The 11,887-nt window shown below is 46.9% G+C and overlaps 1 protein-coding gene across 3 annotated transcripts; it reads right to left on the bottom strand.

Annotated features, from left to right (window-relative positions):
- Window positions 1-210: 210 nt before the first annotated feature.
- Window positions 211-10,721, bottom strand: FNDC8 (fibronectin type III domain containing 8). 3 transcript variants are annotated; one of them, XM_033158141.1, is made up of 5 exons: window positions 10,647-10,721; window positions 5,621-5,731; window positions 4,278-4,625; window positions 1,924-2,136; window positions 211-359 (listed from the first exon to the last, which is right to left on the bottom strand). In XM_033158141.1, the coding sequence occupies exons 2-5, from the start codon at window positions 5,621-5,623 to the stop codon at window positions 246-248; spliced, it is 678 nt and encodes a 225-aa protein (XP_033014032.1). In that variant the 5' UTR covers window positions 5,624-5,731; window positions 10,647-10,721; the 3' UTR covers window positions 211-245. The 3 variants fall into 3 exon arrangements, with proteins under 3 accessions (XP_033014032.1, XP_033014031.1, XP_033014030.1); XM_033158140.1 differs by lacking the exon at window positions 10,647-10,721 and adding an exon at window positions 9,516-9,622; XM_033158139.1 differs by lacking the exon at window positions 10,647-10,721 and adding an exon at window positions 7,737-7,830.
- Between the last annotated feature and the right edge of the window lie 1,166 nt (window positions 10,722-11,887).

Raw genomic sequence — 11,887 nt, 5'->3', positions numbered from 1 at the left:
TCACATGATTTCAGCCTCTTCCCTTGCTCTTATGTATCAGATTCCCACCATATGCAGCAAAATAGTCGCAAATGCACTTGTGAACTGTGACATCTGTATATGCCCGGTTCCCGCCACCCCAGCCCCTGACCTTCTTCGCCTGGCTATAAGTTATTTTTGTGAGCAGCGGTTATGGGGAGATGTGGAATAACAGATGCAAGAGCAACTGGGAGGTGCCATCCTTTACTTCCATGTTGTCAGTCCTCTTAGGGGGCAGGGATAAAGATCGTCTTCTTCTGGGGCTTCCTGCACCGCCGCACGGTGACAGTGACAGGAGCCGGGTCCAGAGGCATGCCCGCCACAGAAGGCATTGTGCCAAACTGGAAGAAGTGAAGGGAAGAGCTTGTTACAGGGAGGCAGCGAAATGCAAAACAGCACACTAGAAATCTGCTAAAGTTGCAATGGTTAGCAGCAGAGCTATGCATCTTGCAAGGGTGTTTTCTACATCAAAAGTGGACTTGCTTGCATCTTGAAATATGACCATGCATATTATGTCTGGCAAAGCCAATTTCTCTCAGAAGCAGTGAGGTGTACTGGTTAGAGTGTTGGATTAGAACTGGGGAAACCCTAGGTCTAGTTGTGAAATACCAGGAGACCATTACCTCTCAGCTTAACCAAAGTTGTTGTGAGGGTAAAATATGGAGATGGTGGAGTGGGGAGGAGGACTATGATTTGGATCCAGACTAAGTTACTTAGTTGCACTTAGTTCCAATTGAAACCAATGTGAAAAACTAGTTGCGATTTTAGTTTCAAAAGCAGCAAAGTCCAGCTAAGTTCTTAGATCCAACTCCACCCATGCCACCTTGAACTCCTGGGAAGAAAGGCAGGATAAAAACATAATAAATAAATAAAAATCTCCTGGAGATGCATGAATGTTGGTGCTTCATTAGTTTGGAGTTAGAGTAAAAGGGTTGCTGGGGTGGTTAGCTTCAATCCTGCCATTTTATAGGTGACTGCTGAAATAGCCACAACAATAGTTAGCCTGCAACTTATGTGGCGGTTACATTTTGGGGATTGCATCTACTGTAAATAAGTTGGAGCAGGGCTGGAGGGCTTCTTGAGCAAATCATTGTAGTTCAGATTCAACTGCATGTACATCTAATATTTATGTATTTCTAATATGTACTTCTAATATTTATTTATTTACAGGATTCCGCTAACTATAGTTAAAAACATGGATTGGCTTAGGGCTTTGCAAAACAGAGTGCCAAAGGTTAAAATTGGCATATAATTTGTTGACAGTGCTTTATTCACCAAAAGTCTGCTGGTTTCTTTCTTTCTCTCTCTCTCTTTTAAAAAGCACTTGTTACCTCCTGCATATTTAATTTTTTAAAAAAATCATAATGTTACAAATATGGACAATTCTTCAATTTATTCTCTATTTCATTTTAGCTCTGATGTGCCTTTTTGCAGTTAACAATGGTTCTGACTTCTACCAGGGTCAGTGTCCAGCCTGGACACTGAGGTCCAGCTCTGAGGGCCTTCTGGCAGTTCCCTCGCTGCGAGAAGTGAGGTTACAGGGAACCAGGCAGAGGGCCTTCTCGGTAGTGGCACCCGCTCTTTGGAACGCCCTCCCATCAGATGTCAAGGCAATAAGCAACTATTTTACTTTTAAAAGACAACTGAAGGAGGCCCTGTTTAGGGAAGTTTTAAATGTTTGATGCTGTATTGTTTTTAATATTCGGTTGAAAGCCGCCCAGATTGGCTGGGGAAACCCAGCCAGATGGGCGGGATATAAATATATTATTATTATTATTATTATTATTATTATTATTATTATTATTATTATTATTTGCAATGGATGTGCCTTTCTACATTCTTTGGATGCCCAACTCTATGGTATGCGCACCCGCCTCCCCACCAGGAGGAGGACTATGTGCTCACCTTATAGGGTGCACTCCACTTCCCAGCACCTGCCACGTTGAGAGACCTCACACGGAGCAAGTACGTAGTGCCAGGAGTCAGATTCTCCAGGTGCTCTTCCGTCTGCGAGCAAAACCAGTGGATGTTCTTGCCTTGACCATCCAGCCTGGCCTCCTGCAGCTGCAATTCGTAAAAGGAAATCAACTCCCCGTTGCGTGGGCCTGACCAAGAAACCTATGGAGAGAGAGAGAGAATGGGCATCATGCAGGGAGCCAGGAGACAGGCTCCTTTACTTGATCCCAACATCTTCAAGGAAGTGGGTGCTAAAGGGGGTCCTTTCACTGGTGCAAGGAGGAACCGTGGGGGCTGGTGCCCATTGGGATTTATGGGGCAGGAAACAAGGAGACCAGTAGTAAGTGGAGCCAGAGCAAAACCCAACTGATTCTAGTTTTGTCCCCCATCATCTACCCTGTTGAGTTCTGCAGGGACTAAGGAGGAGGAAGCTGGCATTCAGAGCCACTCCTGGGGCTCGTTGTAAGGAAGATGGTGGAGAGGTGGTGGCTGGTTGAAGAGAGATGGAGGTTGGTGGGGCAGTGATCTCTTTGCCCTAATGTAACAGCCTCCGTTGCCAATAAGGGACATAGAGCAAGAGGCAGCCTTAGAGTCTTCTCTGATATAACAGAAAACACTGGGGGTGCTTCCAGGCAGCCTGTCTATTGAGCATTCACCCCGACTTGTTTGTAGGGAGGTTAGTGAGTGCTACTCCACACATTACAGTGCATTTCCCCCACATTTCTCTTAGCACAAGATGTCCAGTCTCTTTGAGAAGCGAGTTTGTTGCACAACACATTCCAATCAACTGCGCAACCTGAATTTGGCAGTGTGTGGCTGAATGCCGGACCCTGCAGCCAAGTGTTAGTTCTTGGCTTTTAAAAAAAGGTAAAGGTAAAGGACCCCCAGATGGTTAAGACCAGTCAAAGGCAACTATGGGGTTGTGGCACTCAACTCGCTTTCAGGCCGAGGGAGTGTTACCTATTTATCTACTTGCACTGGCGTGCTTTCGAACTGCTAGGTTGGCAGAAGTTGGGACAGAGCAACGGGAGCTCACCTCGTTATGGGGATTTGAATCACCGACCTTCCCATTAGCAAGCCCAAGAGGCCCGGTGGTTTAGACCACAGCTCCACCCACGTGGTAAGTTCTTGGCTTACCACTCATGGTTTGTCTTGGGGGCAGACAAACTACAAGCCTGGTTTTGGATGTCATGTTAAGCCAAAACATAGTTTAGCCCGCAGTAGTGAAGCAGCAGCAGCAATATCGGGAGAGGAATGAAGCGGCTGTGATTTTTGCTGTCAGTACCGGTGTCACACTTGTTCCTTCGTGCACAGTCATGGTTTGGGTCAGCATTATGTGCAAACCATGCCACTGTGTCCAATAGAAGCTATATTCCAAACACAGTAATTTCCAGGCACTTGAAACCGAAGATTATTGCTGTGCACTTGGAGGGCAGCTGGCCTGGATGACCCACTGGGATTCCTTCTGTGATGTTTTCGCTCTTAAGGTTTCTGCGAGCAGAACTGTCAAGGGTGGCTTATCCTGAGGCAACATGTCTTAAGGCCTGAAAGAAGACTATTTATAGCTGGTGACAGTCAGGTGATGTGTTTCGGTGGGAGTTAAGATGGCTCAGGAAAAGGATGAAGAGCGATGACTGAGCCTTATTGTCTCCGAGAAGGAAGTGAGCAACCTGCAGATGTTTTTGTGACTGATGGAGAAGTGACGGACAAAAGGATTCAGAGGGCTGAATTGCTCTCTGTAAAAGGCACTGTAAAAGGCTCTGGCAGTTCCGCTAGAAATCTGATGGGGAGCATTGCACCTGGGACCTCTGTATATTCCACCTATGCTCAACCTGTGTACGTGTGTAAATCAGGGATGGGGAATCTGTGGCCTCTACAGAAGTTCTTGGACTCCATATCCCATCAGCTCCAGCCAGCATGGCCAATGGCCAGGGATGATGAGAGTTGCAGTTTAGTAGCATATGGAAGGTAACAGGTTCCCTATCCCTGATATAAATGGCCTGTTAAAGCTATGGCAGTGGGGAACTGCTATTGTGATGATGTTATTATGATGCTGCCTATTGTGATGATTTTTATTATGTTTTAATTATTATGCTCCATAAAATGTGTTCTTAATGTTGTACACCACCCTGGGATCCTTTGATACAGTAAATGGGATATATCTATGCTCAAATGTTGCACCCCCATTTACCCAGTGGGGTAGTTGAAGAGGAGTTCAGCTTTTGGCTCAAAGAGAGACCCAGCTCTCCAGTCACAGTAACCTAGCAATGCAGAGGCGGCCATCTTGTGTCAGGAGGCCCCACCTGAGCGTTGGTGCTGCTGACAGTGTGCTCGCGGATGAAGGGCTGTGGCGGCAGTTCCACACAAACAGGAGACTCTGAGCCGCTGTCGGAGAGGCTGGTCTCCCCATCGCTCATGTCCAGGTCGACAGGGACGGTGGGGCTGCTGTTGCGTCGAGGGCGGCTGGGCGGGGGCCTACGAGCGGCTTTCTTCGGAACCGACAGCCCAGCCAGCAAGTCGTCCAAGGTGTGAGGTAAACTGCAGGCTGAGTAGAGGATGTGTTTGGGGGTTTCGATGATGCTGCCGAAGCCAGAGCTGGATGTATCGCTGCTTTCACTGGGAAGGCTCGAGTGATTTCTGTAGAGCTGAAACTAAATTAAAAGAGGAACAACCCACCCAAACAACCCGAGTGAAACCTGCTGGCAGAACTTGTTGTTCATGTTCCCCTAAGCCAGCGGTGGGGAACTTGATGCCCTCCAGATGTTGATGCACTACATAATTTCCACCACCCCTGACCATTGGACATGCTGGCTGCAGCTGATAGGACCTGGAGTCCATCAACATCTGGAGGGCTGCAGATTCTCCATTCGTCTCCTCACATCCCAACATTTTTCCAGTTACTGAAATGATGTATATATTCCAGATGACTGGCAATACTTTAACAAGCATCAATAGAACCTAGGAAGGCCTTCATTTTCACTTCTGCTTGTAGCATCTAAAAGAAGAAAACATGGTCCTCCTAATATTGGTGGACTCCAGTTCCCATCAGGGGAATTTTTTTTCATCCCAAGGGCTACATTACTCTATTTGCAGTCTCATGCCAGCGTAAGTTGCAGCCAGGGCAATGGATGCGACTCCTGCCTTTGTACAGTACACCCACACACAATCCAGATGTTTCCACACACAGTCCCCACCCCCACCCCACGCATCCTCTGAGGCATTACCACAGATCAAAGACACATCTCAGCAGTTAAAAACACTTGGGGGCATGGAGCAGGTCCAGTTATGGGTGTGACCTGGGGACAGTTCTGAGAGCCAAACAGAGATGCCTGGGGTGGGGGGGTGTCATATTCACTCCCTGGACCTAAGGTTCCCCACTCCTCATTTATATGATCAAAGTATCTCCTTAGGCTGCACTCTTCCCTCTTGAATTAGCTTTTTTGGGGTTCCTTATGAATTAGCTTTGATTATAGGAGCTGTAGATTGATTATTCAGGGATGGGGGGGGTAGGTCCTCCAATCTCACAAGGGGCCCTATCACCTCTACTCCCTTCTTCTGGCATGCCTGATTCCCTGTTGATGGACCACATTAGCATTTTTTGGTTGTTGTTTTCTTTTAAAGCATTTTAGAGAAATACCTCACCTACCATTTTCAAGCAGGGGAGAGGTCATGCCCTTGGGAAGGAGAGACTTGACGAGGCTTCTCTGTGGCAGATATGATGAGTGGCGATGAATGACTTGCACCTTTAAGGCTGCATCTGTTCACAGGAATGGGGGGGGGATTTGAGAGCATCAGGATTAAATAGGCCCACACACCTGTTGAGCCGCAAGGTTTGGAAAGCTTCTGGCTGCAAGGAACAGAACCCTTTCCACATCGAAACGCGTCTGCCCAGGAACCGACTTGTGCATGCGGCAAAGGGAGGCTTAGCTAGGGGCAGACTTTGGGCTTCTGATTTTCAGTGGTGCCCTGTGCAGCGCCAAAATTTGGCGCCCTCCACCCCAGCCTCTTGTCATTGTTGCAGTGCCCTCTGAACTCAATGCCCAGTGTGGGCAAACTAGTCATGCTCCCCAAATTCCACCTCTGTCATGGCTACCCCCTTGCACTTCCTTAGCATGACTTCCACCCAGTCTCCCTTGCTGTTGCCTAGGCAGAGAACTCCCTTTGCTAATTTTCCAAGAAAACAAAACAAAACATAGCTTGGTTGGATAGGTGTTTTTTTGTTTTTGTTTTTGTTTTTTGCTTTCAGAAAAATGCAGGAAGAGAAGCCATTTCCCTAGCTTCAGAAGAGGAAGAACAGAGCTGTTTACCTTCATGGAACAGACAGGTTATGCACTAGGCTTCATTCCTGAGCTGAGGGTTCTGCTCCCAAATCCAGCCAAAACCCCCAACCAGGAGCAGGGAAGCCTTTTCAACCCATGGGCTTCGTTCCTTTCTAGGCAACTTTCCAGGGACCACATGCCAGAGGTAAAACTGAGCAGAGCAACTAATGTGAATTTCACCTCTGTACACACACTCATATGTACTCCTCTCTAGCCTCTATCCCAGGGGTTGTCAACCTGGTCCCTACCACCCACTAGCGGGCGTTTCAGGATTCTAGGTGGGTGGCAGGGGGTTCTACGGCACAAGCTGAATCCTCCTTCCATCGAGCGCTAGTGGGCGGTAAGGAAATTGTACCATCAAGACAGATGCATTAGTGGGCGGTAAGTATAAAAAGTTTGACTACCCCTGCTACCGGTATATGCAGACAAGCAAGAGGCCTTGTCAGAGGTCAAAGACACATTCCAGCCAGGCAAAAACATTCAAGAAGGGTGCGAAGCAGCAGGGTCAGAAAGGGGTGTGGGCTGGGGAGAGTTCTGAAGGCCAGAAAAAGAAGTCTGGAGGTCCACATCTGGTCCAAGACCCTGAGGCTTCCCATCCCTGCCCTTGACTTTCCTCATACTGCTGAGGTCTCCTCCTTGGCTCCACTCACACTCAGTTTCTGTTTTGCAACCTAAACCCATTCCCTGGATATGTCTGTGGTGCCGCCGCCACCCCTTCCATCAGTTTGCTCCCCAAAAGGACACCTTTTCCACGAGGACTCCGGCTCAGTACTCATTCCCAGATGAAATCAAGTTTAAAACACACACACACAAATTTAAACTTGTGTGGCTGTACAGGACTCCGATTCTCATCAGCCCCAGGCAGCCTGGCCTGTGGTCAGGGATGATGGAAATTATAGTCCAACAACATCCCTCGTCTATAGGATTGGAATGTAAATGTGTTTGCTGACATTTCATTTTTATCCTGTCTCCCTTGCCCTGTCGTTTCCCTCATCGTTGATTTTTCATTGTAAGCTTTTGTCTGTGTTTTGTTTTCAAAAGTCAGTAAAGTGGCACGTACACGAATGGTATAACAATGACTATTATTATTATTATTATTATTATTATTATTATTATTACAATGATACTGTATAGAAATTACTGACACTGTCCTGGTCCTTCAAAACAAAGATGGGGGCCGCCCTACATGGAATCATTACAGAGGTTTCTAATTTTCTAGGAGCAGATCATGGTTCCTTATGTCATGCCCTGTACTTGGGCATTATATAAAACTCCAAGGTCCAGAGAAAGCCACTGCCAGGCAGACAAGCTAGAATGCTGGGTATCCACCCTATTGCCACTTTCCCTCGCTCCCCTCACAGCCACCCCTTGTGTTTCAGCCCTGTTGCTGTCCAGACTAGCTCTGCCTCTGCCTCTGCCTCCAGACCCATGGAGCTGACTTACCGCCCACAGGATGCCCCAGCACTAGCATATTGGAGGCTATGAGTCTGAAGGCCTGTCCCAGAAAGGCCACTGTTTGCCTAGTCCTCATTATGCCACAGTGCTACCCCTTCCCATTGTGACCAGGCACACTCAGTGTGGGGCAGGCCTAGGGCTAGGTCCCAGGGCCCTTTTACATGAATGTAGCTGCTGACTGGCTCTGTGCAGTAATTGTATTAATGAAGAAATGAACAAACATGAACACACACGCACACCAGCAGATAGGTTTCTATCATTACAGACACAAGACCAGAGCTGGGTTTTTTTGTGGCAAGGCTCACCACTGGTACTGAGTACCAGCATCTTTTTTTGTACCAACAGTACTTTTATCAATATATGAGTACTGGCAGCTCTTTTATTTTATTTTTAACCAAAAATATCAGTGCCTGGGGCAATTGTGTGCTTTGGTGTTGCTTAACACAATTGGAAGCCAATTCCTGTGCAAAATTCGGCTCTTGCCAGAGCCCGGAATGAAACCAATTATATACAAGTTTAGGAAGGCTGAAAGGAAGCAGTACTAACAGCATAAGAGAGATCATTTCCTATTGGCTCTGCTTTATGGAAGGGGTTCTTCTGGTTGGCTGACACCTGCCTCTTTCTTATTGGCTGCTGCTTGCTATATAAGGCCTACCGTTGACATGGTTTTGAGGCACTGTTTTATCTAGACGTGTGCTAAGGGTGGCCAGGTGGCCCTCGTTTATCTGACACAAAGTGACCCCAATAAGCGAAACTTTGCTGTGGGGTGTGTGTGTGTGTGTGTGTGTGTGTGTGTGTAAAAGCAGTGTTTAATTCTTTATCTGCCAGATGTTTTCATCTTGAACCTGTGCCCCAACACCGTCCTGCTTTTACCACTGCCAGTGTTTCAGGTGCATGTTAACATCACCTTCCCAGGTTATAACAAATAGTTAGACTTCACATGACAAACAACATGTAGTTCAGGAGCTTACTTCATTTTTCGTTTCCATCTCCAAAGAATGGATTCTCTAAAAAACAACAACACTCTTTTCCTCTTTTTTTTTGTTTTCTTGGTAGCCTATAGTTTCCCTCATAGGTGGAAGGATGGGGAAAATTTCTTCTGCAGCTTTAAAGGCAAGAGGAATTTTTAAAAATCTGCATGGGTATGTGTTTATGTGTAACACAATAGGAGGCAGACAGAGCTGGAAGAAAATGCGTGTAGAGAGAACGCCATTGGCTGCCAAGGGAACAAGGCAAGAAGTAAGCTTTGTTTGGAGGATAAAAACAACAAAAAAACAGAAACATGATCCAAGGAGGGCAGTGTCTGACAAGAATCATCCTGTATGAGGCATCTGAAAATCCTGACAGGTTCCAAAATGTGTTCCTTCCATCCTAGGCAAAGCTGGAGTTACCTGATGTGTGTTACAAGGAGGGTCATGACAAGGATCAGCAGCTACTACTGGCAGCCCAGGGTGCCAATTTGACTTCTGGGGGCTTCCTATCCAGCGCTTGAATGATAAGGTTCAGCATCAGCAGTTGGCTCAGAAGGGCTCCTAGCCAGCCCAGTCCGGCTGTGATGCTCCTCCTCACCAGCTCCCCAGAGGCTACTGCAGTGGTGGGTGGATAGTTCTCAGTTCAGATAACATCCTTAGGGGCCAGCCAGCAACTTTATTTATCCAAAATGGACAAGGCCTCAACCCAAACCTCAAAAATGGCACTGAGGTGAGGGTCCAGTTGCCCTTCTCCTATCTACTTCCTTTTGCTTAGAAGTATGATCCTGCAACTCACCACATTTTTGATGTGAACAGGATGGACATATGGATGAGGGCCTCATCGAGGGCTGTCCCGAGACATCTTCCTGCTTAGCGTTACTGGAAACTGGAAGGGGGGGTGACCCCCCCAGCCTTGCCTCTCCACACTCTACAAGGTAAAGACAAAGAGCCTCCGCTGCACATTACCAAATGTAGAAAACTGATAAATGTATCTATGTACTGGCTCAATGGGAAAACTTTAGGAAGTCATATAAAATCACTCCAGTGATGGATTTACACCATTCCAATGTTCTAATCGGAGGGAAAATGGCTACCAGAAGAGGAGCTTGGGAGAGGGCTAGGGGCAGCCATAATCCCTGAAGTGTGAGACCACATACACAGCAGCCCCACTGCCTGGGTGATAATCCTGCCTGAGTGCCAGACAGGTAGTCATCCCAATCACAATAGCAAACCCAACCTCAATGGATTGGGGTCTTGGTCAAGAGGAAAGGATGTGCTTAACTTGGCTGGGAAACAGGAACATGTAATACTTACCTTTGTTTTACCTATTGGGTGTGAGGTGCAGGTCAAGGAAGGGGGAGGGGGCAAACCTGATACTCAGGTTTCTGCCAGAAGACCCCTCCCAGTTTATGACATAGTTATGACAAAATGTATGATGTTTTTACTAAGGGTGTTATGGGTAAAATGGGAAACTTATAAAAAGGGGAGCCATCTTTCTTTCTGCTTCTTCCATGTGGTGGTTCAAAGTCCTGTTGCAACAGTTCCTTGAATAAAGATCAGGCCTACAGGCTGCTGTTTTGCTCCTATATTTTTGGCTGGTGTCTTTATTTGGTAATCCAAGTGAGCCAGGGAAATTTTCCTTTAACATTTAGTCATCATAGCTCCGTGGCAGAACATCTGCTTTGCATGCAGAAGGGCTCAGGTTCAGTCCCAAGCATCTCCAGAATGGACTGTCTGGGGTAGATCTCTGTCTCCAGATTGCCACTGCCAGCCAGTGTAGTCAGCATTGAGTTAGATGGACCAACGGCCTGAGTATAAGTGGTGCTTGAGGACAAGATGGTGCTCTCCTATTGATTTGAAGGTTATTGTGAAAAGGTTTGAAGAAACGAATGACAAATTATATGGTAAAAGGTAAAGGTATACCTACCTTACTTTCTTCTTGTTGTTAGCTACCTTACTTGCATCAAGAGATGGTCTAAAAATATATTGGAATAAATGGAATTAATAAAAGTTTATTTTTTTAAAAAAAATAAATATAGGGGCTACCAGCCAGTATTTTATGCAGCAAATGTGCAGTATTTTATGCAGCCAGCTGCCTCCCAGCATACTGGTCTCACCTAGTGAAATGTGTGGCATCCCCTGTTGCAGCAAAGAATGCTTGAGATTTCAAGCAGGGGACAGAGAAGGGCCTCCACCATTATACCCTACTCCCTGGGAGGGAAGAGTTGCCATGTCTCTTTGAGGAGGAACTCGGTTGCCGTTGTGCTTTTTCTTGTTGGGCAGGGATGGAAAAGGGACGATGGTGGGAGCAGCTGCTCCCTTGCCTATTCCTGGTCTGATCACTTACCTCCTGCCCCGCCCCGCTGTCCCAATCCAGTTCAGGGTGGTGGTGCGGAGAACCAGGTAATCAGTAACTGAGCATGTGTGTGTGTGTGTGTGTGTGTGTGTGTGTGTGTGGCCAAAGACTTCCCCCACCTGCACTTGAGCCTCCTCTGAAAAGCAGGCAGCTGGGTGATCCGCTGCCTTTCCCCCTTCCCTTTCCCCCACTCCTGCACTGCGTGTACCAAGAGCTAAGTGACCCATTTGTTTTGGCAGCATCTCCCTTTGCTCTGTACCCAGCCCCTGATGAAAGTCCTACTTGGTTATTACACACCGCAGAATGTCACATGATATAAGACAGTGGGAAAACAAAAAACACAGAACAGCTAAGAGTCTAAGACAGATATATAGTTACATTTATACGTGACACAGGTGATTAATTCCAGAGGAGAAAAGGGAGTTGTATAATTTACATCTAATTTTATGGTTATGTTCTTTAGATGAGTCAGTTATTTAAAATCTTTAAATCTATAGCTATATCAGCACAGTTAATTGTGTGGAGGTAAGAGACCGAGTTAACCTGGATGAGTGATGTCCGCTACCCTCAGTGAGTTAGGGATTTCTGCTGCATGCGAAGACAGGCACCAGCATGTTGAGCAGAAAATATCAATAGCGGGTCCAATGGCCACAAAGGTGGTTTCTGCATGAGCTGTACAGTGAAGTGAGGGGCAGGTGGGGCTCGTCAACCTGGGAAGTTAGCCCATCTAGGAGAAAGAAATCTCTGGTCCTAAACCTCCACTGCCTTGAGGGATATCTGCGGGAGAAGAAAAGGCTAGGGAGTAAACTCAA

This window comes from Lacerta agilis, chromosome 8, assembly GCF_009819535.1.
Source record: "Lacerta agilis isolate rLacAgi1 chromosome 8, rLacAgi1.pri, whole genome shotgun sequence".
In the NCBI taxonomy this organism is placed as follows: Eukaryota; Metazoa; Chordata; class Lepidosauria; order Squamata; family Lacertidae; genus Lacerta; species Lacerta agilis.
This window is presented reverse-complemented; position numbering and strand designations above follow the sequence as displayed.

Excerpts from the sequence above, each read along its gene's own strand:
- FNDC8 (XM_033158141.1), bottom strand. Across the intron at positions 2,137-4,277 it reads TCAGCAGCACCAACGCTCAG|GTTTCTTGGTCAGGCCCACG; the intron begins GTGGGGCCTCCT and ends CTCTCTCCATAG. Across the intron at positions 360-1,923 it reads AGTGGAGTGCACCCTATAAG|TTTGGCACAATGCCTTCTGT; the intron begins GTGAGCACATAG and ends CACTTCTTCCAG.